We start from the raw sequence: 19,617 nt of genomic DNA, 5'->3' as shown, positions 1-19,617 counted from the left end.
AAATCTGTCTCAGAAAATTTTTAAAGAAATGGGTAAATAATTATCTTTCTGGACCTACCCAGTCTTTTTCACAGTCTCTCTCCAGATAAGCCCTGGTCTAGGAATTCTCAATTCTTGATGTGTTTTAGAATCACTCAGGGAGCATTTAAGCATGTTAAGAATGCCCAAGTTTCCCCAACCCAAAACCACTGAAATAAGATTTTCAGGGGGTAGTAACTTGGATTCAGTATCTTTACACAGTTCTCTTGGTGATGCTCATGTCTAATTAGGATGAAGAACCCATTGTTTACCTAAGGAATCCATTGTATTTGAGTGCCTGGAAGATTAAAATAAACTGCTTCCTTAGCTCGGTAATCTGAGTTAGTGATTCCTGTGTGAAAATGAGTACAAATCCTTGTAGGAGCAAAGAATAAGTAGCTCTTAAAAGATCTTGTATTTTCTTTGTAATGATTATCTAAAACACCCTGTATAACAAAAATGACATACCCACTTATATAAGTTTCAATTATGTATTTAATCTTTCTTTAATCTGTGTTGGTTTTATTTTGAGGGAGGACGTCTACCCTCACCACAGTCCAAAGTCCTTTAAAACAAATATTTCCAGTTAACCAGATGTTCATGCCTTAATACTGCTTCACTTATTTCAAGCAATTCTTCATAAAACACAATTTCATTATAAAAAATTAGGATAAGCTGTTGAGCTTGATTATAGCAGTATTTTAAACCAGTATTTTGTTGGAATCAAAGCACAGAGATATTCTATTTCATAAAGATGTTTGAGGCATTGGGGAGGAGAAATGGGCTATCTTATTCCACCTTGATAATTGAGAAGTATAGATCTGAGCAGAGTTTTTTGTTTGTTTGTTTTTAAATTTTTTAACGCCACCAACCCAAATGTCCATCAATGATAGACTGGATTAAGAAAATGTGGCACATAGCTCTCCGGTCCGTGTCTCCGAGATGACAAAGAAAAGAAGGAACAATGGTCGTGCCAAAAAAGGCCGCGGCCACGTGCAGCCTATTCGCTGCACTAACTGTGCCCGATGCGTGCCCAAGGACAAGGCCATTAAGAAATTCGTCATTCGAAACATAGTGGAGGCCGCAGCAGTCAGGGACATTTCTGAAGCGAGCGTCTTCGATGCTTATGTGCTTCCCAAGCTGTATGTGAAGCTACATTACTGTGTGAGTTGTGCAATTCACAGCAAAGTAGTCAGGAATCGATCTCGTGAAGCCCGCAAGGACCGAACACCCCCACCCCGATTTAGACCTGCGGGTGCTGCCCCACGTCCCCCACCAAAGCCCATGTAAGGAGCTGAGTTCTTAAAGACTGAAGATAGGCTATTCTCTGGAGAAAAATAAAATGGAAATTGTACTTAAAAAAAAAAAAAAGAAAGAAAATGTGGCACATAGGCTGGGCACGGTGGCTCATGCCTATAATCCCAGCACTTTGGGAGCCCGAGGCGGGTGGATCACAAGGTCAGGAGATCGAGACCATCCTGGCTAACACGGTGAAACCCCGTCTCTACTAAAAATACAAAAAGTTAGCTGGGCGTTGTGGCAGGTGCCTGTAGTCCCAGCTACTTGGGAGGCTGAGGCAGGAGAATGGCATGAACCCAGGAGGCGGAGCTTGCAGTGAGCCGAGATAGTGCCACTGCAGTCCAGCCTGGGCGAAAGAGCAAGACTCTGTCTCAAAAAAAAAAAAAAAAAAAAAAAAGAAAAGAAAATGTGGCACATATCCACCACGGAATACTATGCAGCCATAAAAAAAGATGAGTTCATGTCCTTTGTAGTGACAGGGATGAAGCTGGAAACCATCATTCTGAGCAAACTATCGCAAGGACAGAAAACCAAACACTGCATGTTCTCACTCATAGGTGGGAATTGAACAATGAGAACACTTAGACACAGGGCGGGGAACATCACACACCAGGGCCTGTCGTGGGGTGGGGGGATGGGGGAGGAACAGCATTAGGAGAAATACCTAATGTAAATGATGAGCTAATGGGTGCAGCAAACCAAGACAGCACACGTATACATGTGTAACAAACCTGCACGTTGTGCACATGTGCCCTAGAACTTAAAAGTATAATTTTAAAAAAGAAAAAATTAAATTAAATTAAATATTACTGCACCCCCAAAAGAAAAAATTTTTTTAACACCAACCGAGCCTAAGGGATGAAGAGGGAAGGAGGGGTGAGCTGAGCAAAGAATATAAGAAGGGAAACTTCAGTGTGAAAGCCTGGGAATGGAAGTCTGGCATAGAAAAAGAGGGCAAAGAGAAGGTTCTCATACTTTTAGATGATCAGTGGATAACTCTCAGTCATCATGAGAGTTGGCCATGTTTTCAAAGACTAACAAGTAAGATTCGATGTTGTGGAAAGTGTGTGAGACTAAGGCCAAAGCCCAAAGGAGTACATATAATAGGTATGTACATATAATACTCGTTTGCGAGGAGAATCAATGAAAGCGGCAGGTATAAGCAATATGTTTAAGAAAAATGACTGCAAATGGAAAAAGAGAGAAATAGTAGCTAGAGGGAAGCTTGGGGTGGAAGAAGACAATTAAAATGAATCTCAGTTTTCTGGCTTAGAAGACCAGGTAAATGGTGGTGCCATTACTGAGATTCGGGAATAGAGCAAAGTACTGGGAAGGTTGTGAACGAATTCACATCAACAAGGAAATCACTGCATCCATGGACAAAGGCCTTTTGAATGGTGCACATGACATCTCTTTTGTCCTGACTGATATTCAGAAATTTAGCTGAACCATAGAGGCTGAGAATTCCCCCAGGATCCTTGGCTAATGAGGAGGGATTGGTCTTAAGAAAGAGCTACCAGACTTACTGCTGGTATGAGTAAGTAACAGCTTTAGAAATTAATTAAAAATGAAACAATTACTTAAAAGCTAAGTTGGTGGGGCAAGAACAGACAAAGGAGCAGTAAATTAATTCTATTTTGGTCACCTTGAGTTTTGAGTGTCTACTGAAAATCCTGTGAGTGCAGGGGGAGGGTCGTCAAGCGAGGACATAAAGGGGCGGGACATGGCTGCCTAGGTTCATTCATTTAACAAAGATGTGTTAAGCACCTGTCGCAGATACCAGGCACCAGCTTCTTCCTTAGAGTTACAAATATGTTTAAGAAATATTCCTTCCATTGAGAGCTGAGGATGAAGCTATTCAGGCTGGAGTGGGTCTGAAGTGGCTGTTGGGGAAGGTCTCTATTGAAGGCATTGTTCATCTTTCCCGTGCTTTAGCCCTTTACCACATTTCTTCTTACTTTCATAAAATCTGCCCTTGTGATGACCCTTTCTCATTTTTTTCCCCTACTTCCAGATGTCAGAAAAGGTTGACTGGTTACAAAGCCAAAATGGAGTATGCAAAGTTGATGTCTATTCTCCTGGAGACAACCAAGCCCAGGACTGGAAAATGGTAAGGGTCAACCTCTTGATAAACACTAGTTAAGAATATGGGGGCTGTCATTAAGAGTAGCCTTATTCTCTCCACCATACCACCAACCTCTTATTTTTCAAGGTGGGATTCTTGAGGCAGGTGGGAAATCAGCCCTTATAGAACAAAACATTCCCATTTATAGTTTTCTGGAAAAAATTCCCATCCTATGGTATTTAATATGCTATAACTAATGAAATATGTATGTACATATAAGCTGTATAACATATATCATGTATGTATATATAAATATATATGTATATGTCAGCTGTATATTACAGCTATAAAATTTTAATTTTCGAACAGAGAGGAATTGGAGATAAATGTCTCCAAGGCTTATAAAAAATATTTTCTAAAGTGTAGGATGCCTTAAAATTCTCAGAACTATAAACTCTCATCTAAGTAACACTGTCATCCTGCCTTCATCATTCAACAAACATGTACTAAATGCTTACTTAATATCAGTCAATGTATCGTCAGGGTCTAGTCAGAAGATAGAAACCATACCAGTAACTTAACATTTAAAAATTATTTACTAATAAAACGTAGTTAACTACTAAAAGGCATAAAAGAGGACTCTGGGAATCCCAGAAATAACAAATGCAGAAAGCAGCTACTACCCCCAGGCTGAGAATTACATAAACAAGGAAGAAACTAAGTAAATACTCACAAGAGCTTGCTCTCCCTCAACCAAAGCTGCTTCCCATCTCTTTGGAGAGAATGTGGCTGCCGTAGGAAACTTGCCAGAGGGAAGCCCTTTCCTCCTGCTGTGACCATGCAGTGTCCCCCAGTACCCTCTGTCGACAATGCCAACCGCAAAGGAGAAATGTTTAGGGTTCAGCTCTGGTATCACAAAGCAAGGCAAAGAAGGGTGGATTTGGAGTGAGAGACAGTAAGTCAATAACTGGCACAGACACTGTCCTGACTGTCAGGGTCAGAGATATAAAAATAAATTAGAATTCTCTCCTTTTAAGGATCTCATAATCTAATGGAATCACTATTATTAATAGACTCTATCCTATTACATCATTTATCAGACTGGGCACAGTGGCTCACACCTGTAATCCTAATAATTGGGAGGCCAAGGTGGGAGGATTGCTTGAGCCCAGGAGTTGCAGACCAGCCCAGGCAACACGGCAAAACTCTGTCTTTACTAAAAAAAGAATTGGCCAAGGTGGTTGCACATGCCTGTAGTCACAGCAACTTGAGAGGCTGAGGCAGGAGAATCACTTGAGCCCAGGAGTTTGAGGTCGTAGTGAGCTGTGACCATGCCACTGAGCTCCAGCCTGGGCAACAGTGAGACCCTGTCTCAAAATAAAAAAAAAGTTAACATTTATCAAACATTTATTTGCATGTAATCAAATGCAAATGACCCATCTTCTTCTATTTGTCCAAATCTGGTCGATCTATATAAAGTTTTAAAAAGAAAATATTAACAAATCTACATAAGACATTAAGACATAAAGATAATAAATATTCAATTACTATAGAGTAAGGGCCAACCAAAACTGCTTCAACTAGATCTTTGATTTACTTCTGCCCTTTCATTTGGAGAAACAAAAGGCAGATCAGTTTCAATGTTAAATCAAATGAACTCAGTGATTTTTTACTAAGTGAGAAACAAAAAGGAGTATAACAGTTACTGCCCCTCTGAACCTTATCATTCATTTTGGAAAATAAAAAGTACACATATCAAAGTAGAAATGTCGGTGAGGGTAGCGGCCCAAAGAGCAGATGCCACAGCCACCACCACCGCCATAGACACACTCTCGTCCTACGGGCCATGCCTGGGGCTTCAGCCCACAGCTCCGCTTGCCGCGTCTCAGGTTTCTTTACCTCCAGAAAGAAGAAAATTGACTGCTTGAATTCTGGAAGTTCATTGAAGAGTCTGAAATTAGGGACTTATTTCAAATGTGAACATGGCTAATCGAGGCGCAACCAAGACCCTATGGCTCAAACACTGGAAATAAAATATGCCAGTTCAAGCTAGTATTTCTGGGAGAGTCTGCTGTTGGCAAATTAAGCCTAGTGCTTCGTTTTGTGAAAGGCCCATTTCATGAATTTCAAGAGAGTACCATTGGGGTAACTCTCAAAGTGATAAAAGCCATTTCTTTGTGAAATATGGGCCCAAAAAGAAAACCAACTCTTAGTGCTGGTGATGGAAGTGAAGAGAAAATGGAGAGATCTAAGAGTGGTGGTTCTTAGCCAGAAAACAGACGTTTTGGATAATTTAAAGTGGTTTTACAGATTCAGCTGATTTTCTAACCCAAAATGTGTGTCTTGATGACACTACAGTATAGTTTGAAATACGGGATACAGCTGGTCAAGAATGATACTGTAGCCTAGCACCAATGTACTACAGAGGAGCACAAGCAGCCATAGCTGTATATGATACCACAAATGAGGAGTCCTTTGCAAGAGCAAAAAATTGGGTTAAAGAACTTCAGAGGCAAGCATGTCCTGACATTGTAATAGCTTTATCAGGAAACAAGACTGACCTAGCAAATAAAAGAGCAGTAGATTTCCAGGAAGCACAGTCCTATGCAGATGACAATAGTTTATTATTCATGAAGACATCAGCTAAAACATCAGTGAATGTAAATGAAATGTTCATGGCAATAGCTAAAAAATTGCCAAAGAATGAACCACAAAATCCAGAAGCAAATTCTGCCTCAAACCCACACAACCAAACAGGAGTCAGTGTTGTAGTAACTCAACCTCCAGTTTGCACTAGCTAGAATAGTCTTCTGCTTCTTAAATGTTAATAACAATGGAATTGGACCATTTAACCAGTCCAGTATGACTTCCAAAAGAGACTTATGATAGAGTCAAGTTTCTAATGCAGAATTATTTTAAGTGTTTTGAACTTAATTTTTAATAACATGCATGGGTCCCTCTTACTAATGTTTCAGCAATAGGGAAAAATGAGAACTGTGTGTATACTTGTTTCATTGGAGGGTTAGGGGGAATAATTTCTCATCACTAGCAATACAGACAAATGACTATCTGGACCGACACAGTTAACCAGCCCATTTCTCCACACTGGTGCAGTAGTCACCTGTGGAAAAAAAAATAGAATTTACTAATTTGGGCTTTTCAAAAAACATTCTTTTTGTAGAAGGATATTCTAAAGTTATTTATGCTTAGCCATAGTATTCAGGCAAATGTTCATTTCTCCTGGTATCAGTATTTAAAATGAACATTCCATATTTTAATAAATGAACCACAAGAAAATAATCCCACATATAAAAGGTGGGGGCTGGAAAGAGCGTTAATGGCATCTAAATTATAGCCAGTCCTGTGTGTTTTTTTTTTAATGGGGTAAAAAAAAATAAAATGCAATCCCATCTTGTTTTAGGAATTTGAGAACTAATAAATGCATCTCAATAGATAGTATTCCTTTCAAACATGTGAGTTCTTTAACAAAAATGAAATAAACCAGGTGTCTGTGATTTCTAATTAATCACTGCTGGCCATTACATAGGTTTTGTTGTTTGGTGCAGGGAGGGGACTTTTGTTCGCTTGTGACACAATGTAGTCAATGCACTAACAATTATATTTAAACTTGATTATTTTAAATTCGATCTTCAGCTGTACTGTCAATAGGGTACTGCATTATAGTCTCCGTATATGTATTACTTTTCTGTAATATTTAAGAGTTGTTTAAAAGTATACAAAATGTACAGTTACTAAAACAGCCAATGATTTCTCTCTCCCCCTTTGACAGGAAGGGGCTTCAGTTGTTCCTCCATGGCTAGAACCATAACGAACAATTACCCGTAATTTGCAACATAAAGTATTGCCATATGTTAGAAACAATCTTGTAGCCTTGTTTTCCAACCTTCATTTTATTTTGATCAATTCAGTATATTGCACTATTTTAGGTATTTTCCTTATATGAGAGCTACCATATGTGTGTCAGGGATGATTTAATCTGTTTAAGTGTTGGACTGTTAGGAGAACTTGTACATCTACAATAATTCAGAATTAGTAAAATGGGTCACCAGTGTTTAGTTTTATATTGAGGTGCTCAGGTTTGAATAAAGTGGTATAAAAAGCAAAAAAAAAAAAAAAAGAATATAGATATGTCACTTGAAAGCTCTGAGTAACTGTTGGACTAATGAAAAACAGTTCATGATTATTTGTCAAATGTATTTTCTAGACAATAATTGCTATAGGTGTTTAAAGAATTGATCATTTCAAAATGGGAGGTGGTCAGAGAAAATTTTTTAAGGTATGTTTAATTGAGACAAAGGTGGAGAAGAGAAGTAGAACAGGGAGGTAGATAGCTGACTTAAAACTACTGAAGCAGCCCGCCTGCACCCAGGTGAAATAAACAGCCTTGTTGCTCACACACACACAAAAATAAAAATAAAAATAAAAATAAAAAATAAAAAATAAAAAAAAACTACTGAAGCAAAAGATGCTGAGCAGAGAAAATAAAACCCATGACCTCTTCTTATATTCTCCTTCATGGACGTGAAAACTTGCCCCAGGATTCAGAAATACTGAGATAATTTGGCATCTTCCTTCCCTAACTGCTCAGAATACTACTTTGTGAGAAGAGGAAGGTTGCAAGAGGGCAAGGGGGTTTGAAGAGATGGATGTTTGGTTATAGACTGCATTGATAAGAAAGGAATGTGGGTACTTAGTCTTTCAGTCACTACAGTTGGATTAACCCCTTTTGCAAAATCCTTGTGGATAGAGGGAGTAATAGACATAAGGCACACTCATTCTAGGTTTAAAAATATATAGACGTTAAAAACCCATAAACACAGCAACTTAACACAATTCTGTGGACTCCATTGTAAAGCTCTATTCTATGCTGTAGGTTTGGTTTTTTATTTTTTTTTTAATTTTATTTATCTTTTAAAATATATTTTTTGTAGAGATGGGTTTTTGCCATGTTGCCCAGGCTGGTCTCAAACTCCTGAGCTCAAGTGAGATCTGCCCTCCCCCGCCTCCCAAAGTGATGGGACTGCAGGCAACTGCACCCAACAGGTTTGGGTTTTTTGTTTTTTTTTTTTTAATTGAAAAGGGTAAAAGAATAAACTCCACAGCTGCACTATAGTAAGGCTTTCCTATACTGTTACAGCTCAATAGTATGGAAACACACTTATTTGCAAGTTAATGTGCTTATTCGTAAATAACTAGGTAGTAATATATTATCATTTTCAAAAACCCCATTAAAAAGTGGGCAAAGGGGGCCGGGCACGGTGGCTCATGCCTGTAATCCCAGCACTTTGGGAGGCCGAGGCAGGCGGATCACGAGGTCAGGAGATCGAGACCATCCTGGCTAACATGGTGAAACCCCGTGTCTACTAAAAATATAAAAAATTAGCTGGGCGTGATGGCGGTCGCCTGTAGTCCCAGCTACTCGGGAGGCTGAGGCTGGAGAATGTCATGAACCCGGGAGGCAGAGCTTGCAGTGACCTGAGATCGCACGACTGCACTCCAGCCTGGGTGACAGAGCAAGACCCTGTATCAAGACAAAAACAAAAACAAAAACAAACAAACAAAAAGCCCTCTGTTATTTACTGTCCTGAGATTAGGAAGTCAAGCCTAAGAAACACTCTCCACCAGGTTTCACCTGCAGTCCCTAGGAAAACAAGCAGGTATACACTTAGACTTCTCTGAAACTCTTGTTCCTAATTATAGTCTCAACCATTAATATTAATCATAACTGCTAACCCAAAGTTAACAGTTATGATTATGAAAGAATATACACTCTTTCCATATCACAAAAAAACTAGGGTGAGGGGTATATAATTGGGAACATCACACACCAGCTGAAATGCAGGTGAGTAGAACTCATGACTACACATGAAGACGACTTCCTACAGTCACATACACCCCTTATGCCACCTCTCTAAGTGGAGAAGATGAACAGACTCATTAACAGATTTAAAGATATAGCCTCTTTATAAGTGATAAAAATAATAAGCAAAAGCATATAAACTTTACGCTTAGCCATCAATGCCTCAGTGTTCCATCTTACTTAGAAATGATTTACATATCCAGTGAATATGCATTAACTCCATGTAATACCACTCCAGTGTTTTAAGTTATATAAAGATATTGGAAACTTATCATTAGGCTGACATACTATAAAACATAATAACTGTTGAAATAAAGTTTGTCAGAATGATTATTCAACTTGGTTAAATGCAAATTTACATTTTTCATAATCTTAAACATTAAATAGAAGTAATGCTGGCTTTTTTGGATCTGTAAACCTGTATGAGTTTATGAAAAGCATATCAAAGTAAAATAAAAGCATACAATTGTATAATATCTAACATTGATAAATAAGAAAAGATATAGCTGTTTTTATTAAACCAAAATTATTAAACTAGTATTATTTGCCAAAGATTTACCTAATTTATGTGAATTTGGGTTTCTAAAATGTTTCTGAGTTAGGTTCTGTAAAAATACTTTGTTTTCTTAGCATTCCCTTTGAGTATTTTAAGTATTAGGAGCTTGATTTCCTTATTTTCTGGGGATACAAGAATATGTAATTTACATAAGTGTGTGTTTGTGTGCGTGTGTGTGTGTGAGCACGCACCAATCAGAATAAACTTCCTTTAAGAGACTTCATAGTATAACACATTAATACTCTCTGGGGGAAGACATTGCTGCTTACATCTAACATTTTTTGAATTACAGACACATAGTGATACAGACACTGATAGAGTTTATAGCTTCAATTCTAAACTTTCAGCCACACTTTGTGGCAAAAATAAACCATAAACATAAAACTCACCTGTCCGGACATCAAAGAGCACTTCTCCTTCCAAGTGAGCACAAACGTCTTAATTGATGAGCTTAAGATGGACAAAAAATGCTGTCAGAACAGATTTTCTGTTGCCTCACACCCAGTAGAGAATATAACTCTATAAATCATTAATCCATAAAAGAGATTACCAAATGGTCAGACATAAAATCAAATTTCCAATCATTGCTGCCACCAATTGGCCATAAACAAACCGAAGTGAGAACCAAAAACAAAATTAGTAGAGAGGAAAATTAAAACTAGAAAAACCGAATGTCTGCAAACTTCTATTGCTACTCTGGGGGCTGAGAAAAGACACACCTAGTGCACCTGTCTCATGAGGACATTTATCTCCATTAGATGGATCTATTGGGCATCTTGGTGGAAGACTTCCAAAACCATTAAAAGATAATTTTCAAAGAAGGGCAAAATAATGACTCCCATACGTATATAAAAATGAATATGTGTTAAAGATTTTATTTAACTCATTAACAAGGAACTGGTGAGGTTCAAAAGACACATATAGCTTGGAAATATTGAAGTGAACGTGCCATTGGAGGCAAACTGACCTTCTCTACCGTGGGAGAGGCAGTCAGTCAACCCTCCCCTTATAGGTGTCTAGACAAGAATTATATTGCATTGATGTCAGTAGTCTACAGTTAACAGAGTTGTAAAATAGCTCCAAGGGAATGAGAATCAGATAATGTGGAAGGGTATGCTATAGATGATGTGTGGTTTTCCACTAAAGCACAAAATACCCCATATAGTAGCTATTATTCTAATTAGGAGAACCATTTGGGGGAATTTTGAACCAAGCACAATGGATCTTAACTCCGACATGGTAACAAGCCACTTAAACCAGTCCTGCAGACAACTAGCACAACTGCTTTCTTTTCTTTTCTTTCCAAGTAATCAAAGCACAGCAGGATATTGTAGACGTGGAGCGCCCAGATTTTAGAATCAGAATTGCATCTGAATACGAAACCCCACCATGGACTAGCTGTGAGATGCCTGGCAAACTATTTAACTTCTCTAAGTCTCTGTTTTCTTACCTGTGAAACTGGAAGAGTAAAACCTATCTTACTAGGCAAATATGAGGATTAAACAAAATAGTGCCTATAAAGCATTTAGCACAGTGCCTGGCAAACATTACGAGTACTTCACAAATAGTAACTAGTGACTATATGACACTTGGTAATAAAAATACTGAATTGTTCTTTAAAGGTGGGTAATATCTGTGGTCATTCCCAGATAGACATATGAACTCCAATAATTACAGTGATTCTTTACATTTGATAGTAAATAGGAGACTTTCATATATATTATGTTATTTTATCCTGTGTTTCAGAGTTTTTCCCACATGCAGATTGTACAATTTATAAACATATAAACATGTTCATATGCTTATCACAGCTAGTGTCCATCAAAGAATCCAATAAATTGCCAATACATATTAACTCCTGAATTATAAATCAGATTGTTAAATGATGTCAGTCCATTGGAAGCCATTTAACCTATCCAGATAGTGTTTGTGCAGCCTGGCGAAGTGATTAATTATCCACAATTTTCCCTGAATTTTCTCATTTTTTTGGAAACTATACTTGTAATAAGATCTACATAAAAACAGGTAAACCATAGAAAATAGCAATTAATATTAAAACAAGAAAAAATCTGATTCAGTTCAACTGCTAACTCTTCTATCTAGCTGATGACTGTCAGGTCTGTTTTTTAACTTTTATTTGAAGTTCAGGGGTGCATGTGCAGGTTTGTCACACAGGTAAACTTGTGTCATGGGAGTAGTTGTACAGATTATTTCATCACCCAGGTATGAAGCCTAGTACCCATCAGTTATTTTTCCTTGTCCTCTCCCTCCTCCCTACCTCCACTCTCCAAAAGGCCCCAGTGTGTGTTGTTCCCCTCTATGTGTCCATGTGTTCTCATCATTTAGCTCCCACTTATAAGTATGAGCATGTGGTATTTGGTTTTCTGTTCATGAATCAACCTAAATGCCCATCAATGATCGACTGGGTAAGGAAAATGTGGTATGTATACACCATGGAATACTATGCAGCCATAAAAAAGAATGATATCACGTCCTTTACAGGGACATGGATGGAGCTGGAAGTCATTATCCTTAGCAGACTATCCGATCTTAAAGATATATGTCATTAGAAGCAACATAATATACTAGCTGAGAGCATGGGCTGTGGAGTCAGACTGCCAGGGCTGGAATTTCTGCTCCATCAATGGTTAGCTGTATTGTTTCAAGTAAGTTACAAACTTAACCTCTCACTTCTTCAATTTCCTCCTCTGTAAAAGAAGATAATAAGAGAGCTAAATCTCAGGTTTATTATGAAAAATAATTAAATGAGATAATAGACTTTAAATACTTGGAACAATGTCTGATACACAGTGAGTACTCAATAAATGGTTACTTTTATTGCCAAGATGGAGCAAGCTTGAGAGGGCTGATGACATTTGTAACTGAACTTTGAGGTTGTCTTGAATATCCCATATCTTTACTTTGTTATAGTCAGATGAATCCTTGTCTGTTTTTAAGGACACCTCCACGGATCCTGTCAGAGTGCTCAGCTGGCTCCGCAGAGACCTGGAGAAGAGTACAGCAGAGTTCCAAGATGTTCGGTTCAAACCCGGAGAATCATTTGGTGGGGAAACGTCCAACTCAGCAGACCCACACAAAGGTTTCTCTGTAGACTATTACAACACCACCACCAAGGGCACTCCAGAAAGTTTGCATTTTGAGATGACTCACAAAGAGATTCCTTGCCAGGGCCCCAGGGCCCAACTTGGCAACGGGAGTTCAGTAGATGAAGTTTCCTTCTATGCTAACCGCCTCACGAATCTAGTCATAGCCATGGCCCGCAAAGAGATCAATGAGAAGATCGATGGCTCTGAAAACAAATGTGTCTATCAGTCATTGTACATGGGGAATGAACCCACACCCACCAAAAACCTCAGTAAGATAGCATCAGAGCTTGTGAATGAAACCGTCTCTGCATGTTCCAGGAATGCTGCCCCAGACAAGGCTCCTGGCTCTGGAGACAGAGTCTCAGGATCATCACAAAGTCCCCCAAATTTGAAATACAAGCCCACTGTGAAGATCAAGGAGAGCACCCAAGAAAGACAGGGTCCAGATGACAAGCCTGCTTCTAAGAAGTCTTTCTTCTATAAGGAAGTGTTTGAATCTCGTAATGGAGATTATGCCAGAGAGGGTGGAAGGTTCTTTCCTCGGGAGAGAAAGAGGTTTCGAGGGCAGGAAAGGCCTGATGACTTTACGGCTTCTGTTAGTGAAGGGATCATGACCTATGCTAACAGTGTAGTGTCTGATATGATGGTCTCCATCATGAAGACACTGAAGATCCAAGTGAAAGACACAACCATTGCCACCATCCTACTGAAGAAGGTTCTGCTCAAGCATGCAAAAGAGGTGGTCTCGGATCTCATCGACTCCTTCCTGAGGAACCTCCACAGCGTCACAGGGACCCTCATGACTGACACACAGTTTGTCTCGGCTGTGAAAAGAACTGTCTTCTCTCATGGAAGCCAAAAGGCCACAGATATCATGGATGCCATGCTAAGGAAGCTGTACAATGTAATGTTTGCCAAGAAAGTCCCTGAGCATGTCAGGAAAGCCCAAGACAAGGCTGAGAGTTATTCCCTCATCTCCATGAAGGGAATGGGTGATCCTAAAAACCGAAATGTGAACTTTGCCATGAAATCTGAAACTAAACTGAGAGCAAAAATGTATTCTGAACCCAAATCAGAGGAGGAGACTTGTGCGAAAACTCTGGGTGAGCACATTATCAAAGAGGGGCTTACCTTGTGGCATAAAAGTCAGCAGAAAGAATGTAAATCTCTAGGTTTCCAGCATGCAGCATTTGAAGCCCCCAACACACAGTGTAAGCCTGCATCAGACATTTCCTTTGAGTACCCTGAAGATATTGGCAACCTCAGCCCTCCTCCATATCCTCCAGAGAAACCTGAGAATTTTATGTATGATTCAGACTCCTGGGCCAAGGACCTGATCGTGTCTGCCCTACTTCTGATTCAATATCACCTGGCCCAGGGAGGAAGAAGGGATGCACAGAGCTTCCTTGAAGCTGCTGGCACCCCCAACTTTCCTGCCAATGAGCCTCCTGTAGTTCCTGATGAATCTTGCCTTAAGTCTGCTCCCATTGTAGGTGACCAAGAACAAGCAGAAAAGAAGGACCTAAGGAGTGTTTTCTTTAATTTCATCCGGAACTTACTTAGTGAGACCATTTTCAAGCGTGACCAGAGCCCTGAACCCAAGGTGCCGGAACAGCCAGTTAAGGAAGATAGGAAGTTGTGTGAAAGACCGTTAGCGTCTTCTCCCCCCAGACTATATGAAGATGATGAGACCCCTGGTGCCCTTTCTGGGCTGACCAAGATGGTTGTCAACCAGATAGATGGCCGCATGAGTGGGCAGATGGTAGAACATCTGATGAACTCAGTGATGAAGCTGTGTGTCATCATTGCTAAGTCCTGTGATGCTTCATTGGCAGAGCTGGGAGATGACAAGCTGGGAGATGACAAGTCTGGAGATGCCAGTAGGCTAACTTCGGCCTTCCCAGATAGTTTATATGAGTGTTTACCAGTCAAGGGCACAGGGTCAGCAGAAGCTGTCCTGCAGAATGCCTATCAAGCTATCCATAATGAAATGAGAGGTATATCAGGACAGCCCCCTGAAGGGTGTGCAGCACCCAAGGTGATTGTCAGCAATCACAACCTAACGGATACAGTTCAGAACAAGCAACTCCAAGCCGTCCTTCAATGGGTAGCTGCCTCTGAGCTCAATGTCCCTATTTTGTATTTTGCTGGTGATGATGAAGGGATCCAGGAGAAGGTAAGAAACAAAGGCAGAGGAATTTGGAAGCTTTATTAAGATTTAACTAGGGCTTTAAGTTCTGGTTTCTTTCTGAATGGGAAGATAGCCACAGAGAAGGTAAAATGGGAACAGTGGGATTTGAAGATCATGCCTCCTGGCAGAGATAATGGATAAAGTAAAATTAGATTTTGCCCAATACAAGGCGTATCAAAGGGGAACAGGGGGATAAATGATATGTTTCTGTTTTCTGCATTTAGGAGTAGGAGTGTACAGATGAGGAACCTCCAAGAGACCTAGTGAAAGAATCAGATTAAGGTCTGGGCTCTAGGCTGAGTTTTGGATAGGACAGCATTGCTCAAAGGATGAGATGAAGCTGGAAAGTAGCCCTGGGATGTGTTAGGGAAGAGGCAGAGTCTGAATTTATGACCTTTTCAAACATGCCATTACTGTCTTAGCTGGTTGTCTAGGTGGCGTTGGGGATTTGAAAGGATTCAGTGGATAACACCCCTCTTCCCCCTACCCTAAGCTCTGAATCAGTTGACAAGTAAGACTAAAGCATAAGGCAGATGGGAAATCAACTTATCAGTGTTATTACTGATAAAGGTAAACGTGCCTGATAAGTTCTTGTCCTCCACCCAAGGTGCCCAGTAAGCATCAGAACTGCTCGCCAAAGGGAGGGTTTGAGTCTGGAGAACACGCACACTTACCCAGGACGCTTCACACTGAAATGCGGGAATTAAAAAGACCATCCCTACAACCTTCTCTTCTCTCTCTTCTCTGCCTTCTCGCTCGCTTGCTCTCTCTCTCTCTCTCTCATTTTCTCTTCCTCAGTGCTTTTGATTGTCTCCTCTTGATTGAGAAAAGTGGACCAACTGCTGTTAATCATTAAGTAACAAAGGGTGGCACAAGAGGTTAGAATTATTTAGAAAATTTCATCATCATAGGAATCAGAAGATAAGGAAAAAGAGGCTTTCTCTGCTTAATTAAGTGGTATTTACATGGTATTAGCAACACTTGCAACTGGGTCGCTACGTTTATCTGATGACTGGGAAAACACACGATTACAGAGCATCCAGATTAGGCTATATCAAGCCTAAACAAGAAACCGTATGGTCTTTGACTTTGGTCTTAGCAAGACTACACTTGCTACTTAAAGTGTAGTCTATGGACCTACAACATTGGCATCACCTGGGAGCTTTTTAGAAGTGCAGAATCTCACACTTCCCTCCGGACCTACTGAATCAGAATCTTCATCTTAGCAAAATACCCAGGTGAGTTGTGTGCACATTCAAGTTAGGCTAGAAGACAATGTGAACTTCCAATATTAGATCTATTCCTAAGGGTCGTTGGCAAGCTCTGTCTCCACGCAGGGTTTCCAATCCGTGAAACAGACAACTATTTTATAGTATATAGCAGTTAGTAGAGGTGGGGAGTGGGAGGCTATATTCTGAAGAAAATTTAAACTGATGAAAAAAATCTAAAAATAAGCATAGTCTTCAGATGTGTAATGTGTGAGAAAGCCTTTTGTAGCCATCTTTGAAATCAAACCCCTCATATATAACATACATAATACATTCTGGCTTTAGACTTTTTTGTATTGGAATGTGTTGTTTTAGATTATTGTAAATTGAAACATGTATCTAAAATAGGACAATAGACTTGCAGTCCCCCACTTTTATACATACATACACACACACACACACACACACACACACACACACCTTCGTCTACTCTAAAGATAAAGCCAGTCATCTATTTTATTGACTCCCTCTAAGAGTAGAAGGAATGAGAAGCAGCATGTTCAAACTTCAATTAATAAATAGACACACTGAATATTAGTATATTTTTCAGAACAGGGATGACATAGACACCAAAGAAACTACCTAAAAATGACTTTTTGAAAAGAGATTAATGTATGCAAATATTCTCATACTGATTCAGGTGATTGAACCTGCTGTCACTGGGATGTCTGTGAGCCCGATGTCTTTAAATACATTTGTATTTATTTTTGAATAAATAATATGTGTGCATAGTTCAAAATTCAAAAGTACAAAAGGATGCATGGTGAAAATTAAGGGTTGTTTTCTCATTTGTGTGCTCCATCCCATTGCCTTCCCTGGAGAAAAAAACCATTTGGATCAATTTCTTATTTATCCTTCCAGCAATACACACACACACACACACACACACACACACACACGTAAAGTCACAAATTATTATTTTATATATATATATATCCTCTTCTGCAACATATAGAGATGCCACATTCTTTTTAATGGCTTTATATATTTTATAATATATGAAGCCATTTCATATATCATATATGTTTTATATATGTTTTATATATTTAACCCCTCCCCTATGTATGGATATTTCAGTTGCCACTATTCTGCACTGTAAGCAATGCTACACTGAATATCCTTGAATATACATAATTTTGCACAGATTCAAATGTATTCACATGTGCTATGCACCTAGGAAAGGAACTTCAAGGTCACTGAGAATATTATTTGTGTAATTTGATACATGTTTCCAAATTGCCTTCCATAGAGCTTGTACCAATTAACACACCTATTAAAACAGTGTAAGAGGACTATTTCCTCACACTTTAACCAACAGTGCACGCTAAAATTTTTAATTTGCTAAGTTGCTTTACTTTTTGTCTTATTAGGAATGAGGGTGAGTATCTTTGCATATATTTAAGACCATTTGAATTTCCTCTTCTGTGGATACATTTGTCATAACTTCTGCCTATTTTTCTTTTTTTAACTTATTTTAGGTTCAGGGGTATATGTGCTTGTTTGTTATATAGGTAAACTCATGTCACACGGGTTTGTTGTACAGCTTATTTTGTCACCCAGGTACTAAGCCTAGTACTGACCCAATAGTTATTTTTTTCTGAGTGTCTTCTTCCTCCCACCCTTCACCCTCAAGTGTCTGTTGTTTCCTCTTTGTGTCCATGTGTTCTCATCATTTAACTCCCACTTCTGATAACATGCTGCATTTCATTTTCTGTTCCTGAGTTAATTTGCCAATGGCAATGGCCTCCAACTGCATCCATGTTCCTGCAAAGGAAATGGCTGTGTTCTTTTTTATGGCTGCATAATATTCCATGGTGTATATGTACCACATTTTCTTTATCCCATCTGCCATTAATGGGCACTTAGGTTATCTCCATGTCTTTGTTATTGTGAATAGTGTTGCAGTGAACATCCATGTGCATGTGTCTTTATGGTAAAACAATTTATATTCCTTTGGATATACACCCAGTAATGGGATTGCTGGGTTGAACAGTAGTGTTTTTAGCTCTTTGAGGAATTGCCACACTGCTTTTGACAATGGTTGAGCTAATTTACACTCCCACCAACAGTGTATAAGTGTCGCCTTTTCTCCACATCCTTGCCATTACTTTTAATAATAGCCATTCTAACTGGCGTGAGATGGTATCTCATTATGGTTTTGATTTGCGTTTATCTAGTGACCAGTGATATTAAGCTTGTTTTTATATGCTTGTTGGCCACACATATGTCTTCTTTTGCAAAGAGTCTGTTTGTGTCCTTTGCCCACTTTTTAATGGGGTTGTTTTTTTCTTGCAGATTTGTTTCAGTTCCTTACAGCTGAACATTAGACCTTTGTCAGATGCATAGTTTGCAAATATTTCCTTCCATTATGTAGGTTGTCTGTTTACTCTATTAATAGTTTCTATTGATGTGCAGAAGCTCTTAAATTTAATTAGATCCCATTTGTCAAGTTTTGCTCTTGTTGCAGTTGCTTTTGGTGTATTCATCATGAAATCTTTGCCGGTTCCTATGTCCAGAATGGTATTGTCTAGGTGTTCTTCCAGGATTTTTACAGTTTTTAGTCTTACATTTAACTCTTTAATCCATCTTGAGTTGATTTTTGTATATGGTGTAAGGAAGGGGTCCAGTTTCAATCTTCTGTATATGGCTAGCCAGTTATCCCAGCACCTATTGAATAGGGAATCCTTCCCCATTGCTTGTTTTTGTCAGCTTTGTCAAAGATCAGATGGTTGTAGCTGTGTGGCCTTATTTTTGGGCTCTCTATTCTGTTCCATTGGTCTGTATGTCTGTTTTTGTACCAGTACCATGCTGTTTTGGTTACTGTGGTCCTGGAGTATAGTTTGAAGTTGAGTAATGTGATGCCTCTAGCTTTGTTCTTTTCACCTAGGAGTGCCTTGGCTGTTGGCAGGCTCTTTTTTGGTTCCATATGAATTTTAAAATAGTTTTTTCTAGTTCTATGAACAATTTCATTGGTAGTGTAATAGGAATAGCATTGAAAATTTAAGTTGCTTTGGGCAATATGACCATTTTAACAATATTGACTCTTTCTATCCATGAGAATGGAATATTTTTCCATTTGTTTGTGTCATTTCTGATTTCTTCGAGCAGTGTTTTGTAATTCTCATTGTAGAGATTTTCACCTCCCTAGTTAGCTGCATTCCTAGGTATTCTTTTTATGTTCTGCCCATTTTTTTATTGCATTGTAGGCCTTTTTCTTATTGATCTATAAGAG

The 19,617-nt window shown here is 39.1% G+C and overlaps 3 protein-coding genes and 1 pseudogene across 8 annotated transcripts in view; 3 read left to right on the top strand and 1 right to left on the bottom strand.

Annotated features, from left to right (window-relative positions):
* Nucleotides 1–19,617, top strand: part of AKAP3 (A-kinase anchoring protein 3) — a 34,094-nt gene that overhangs the window by 7,995 nt on the left and 6,482 nt on the right. For all 5 annotated transcript variants that reach the window (XM_055357829.2, XM_019038599.4, XM_004052531.5 and 2 more), the window contains 2 exons: nt 3,332–3,427; nt 12,778–15,102. In XM_055357829.2, the coding sequence (XP_055213804.1) occupies nt 3,332–3,427; nt 12,778–15,102 (2,421 nt within the window). The remainder of the gene's footprint in view (nt 1–3,331; nt 3,428–12,777; nt 15,103–19,617) is intronic.
* On the top strand, nt 921–1,398 carry LOC101143299 (small ribosomal subunit protein eS26). Its single transcript, XM_004052533.5, has one exon. It carries the CDS (start codon nt 961–963, stop codon nt 1,306–1,308), a length of 348 nt encoding a protein of 115 aa, XP_004052581.1. The 5' UTR covers nt 921–960; the 3' UTR covers nt 1,309–1,398.
* LOC109028993 (ras-related protein Rab-5A-like) lies at nt 5,365–6,179 on the top strand (annotated as a pseudogene).
* DYRK4 (dual specificity tyrosine phosphorylation regulated kinase 4) overlaps nt 15,800–19,617 on the bottom strand; it is a 63,624-nt gene continuing 59,806 nt past the window's right edge. The window contains exon 17 of one of the 2 annotated variants that reach the window (XM_031001057.3): nt 15,800–15,959. The gene's annotated coding sequence lies outside the window, so the exon portion shown is untranslated. The remainder of the gene's footprint in view (nt 15,960–19,617) is intronic. The other variant, XM_055357835.2, reaches the window with a different exon arrangement.

The sequence above is a fragment of the Gorilla gorilla genome, chromosome 10 (genome assembly GCF_029281585.2).
Source record: "Gorilla gorilla gorilla isolate KB3781 chromosome 10, NHGRI_mGorGor1-v2.1_pri, whole genome shotgun sequence".
In the NCBI taxonomy this organism is placed as follows: domain Eukaryota; kingdom Metazoa; phylum Chordata; class Mammalia; order Primates; family Hominidae; genus Gorilla; species Gorilla gorilla.
Note: the sequence above shows the minus strand (reverse complement) of the source record. Positions and strands in the feature narration are given on the sequence as shown.

Excerpts from the sequence above, each read along its gene's own strand:
- LOC101143299 (XM_004052533.5), top strand. The coding sequence starts at position 961 with ATGACAAAGAAAAGAAGGAACAATGGTCGTGCCAAAAAAGGCCGCGGC.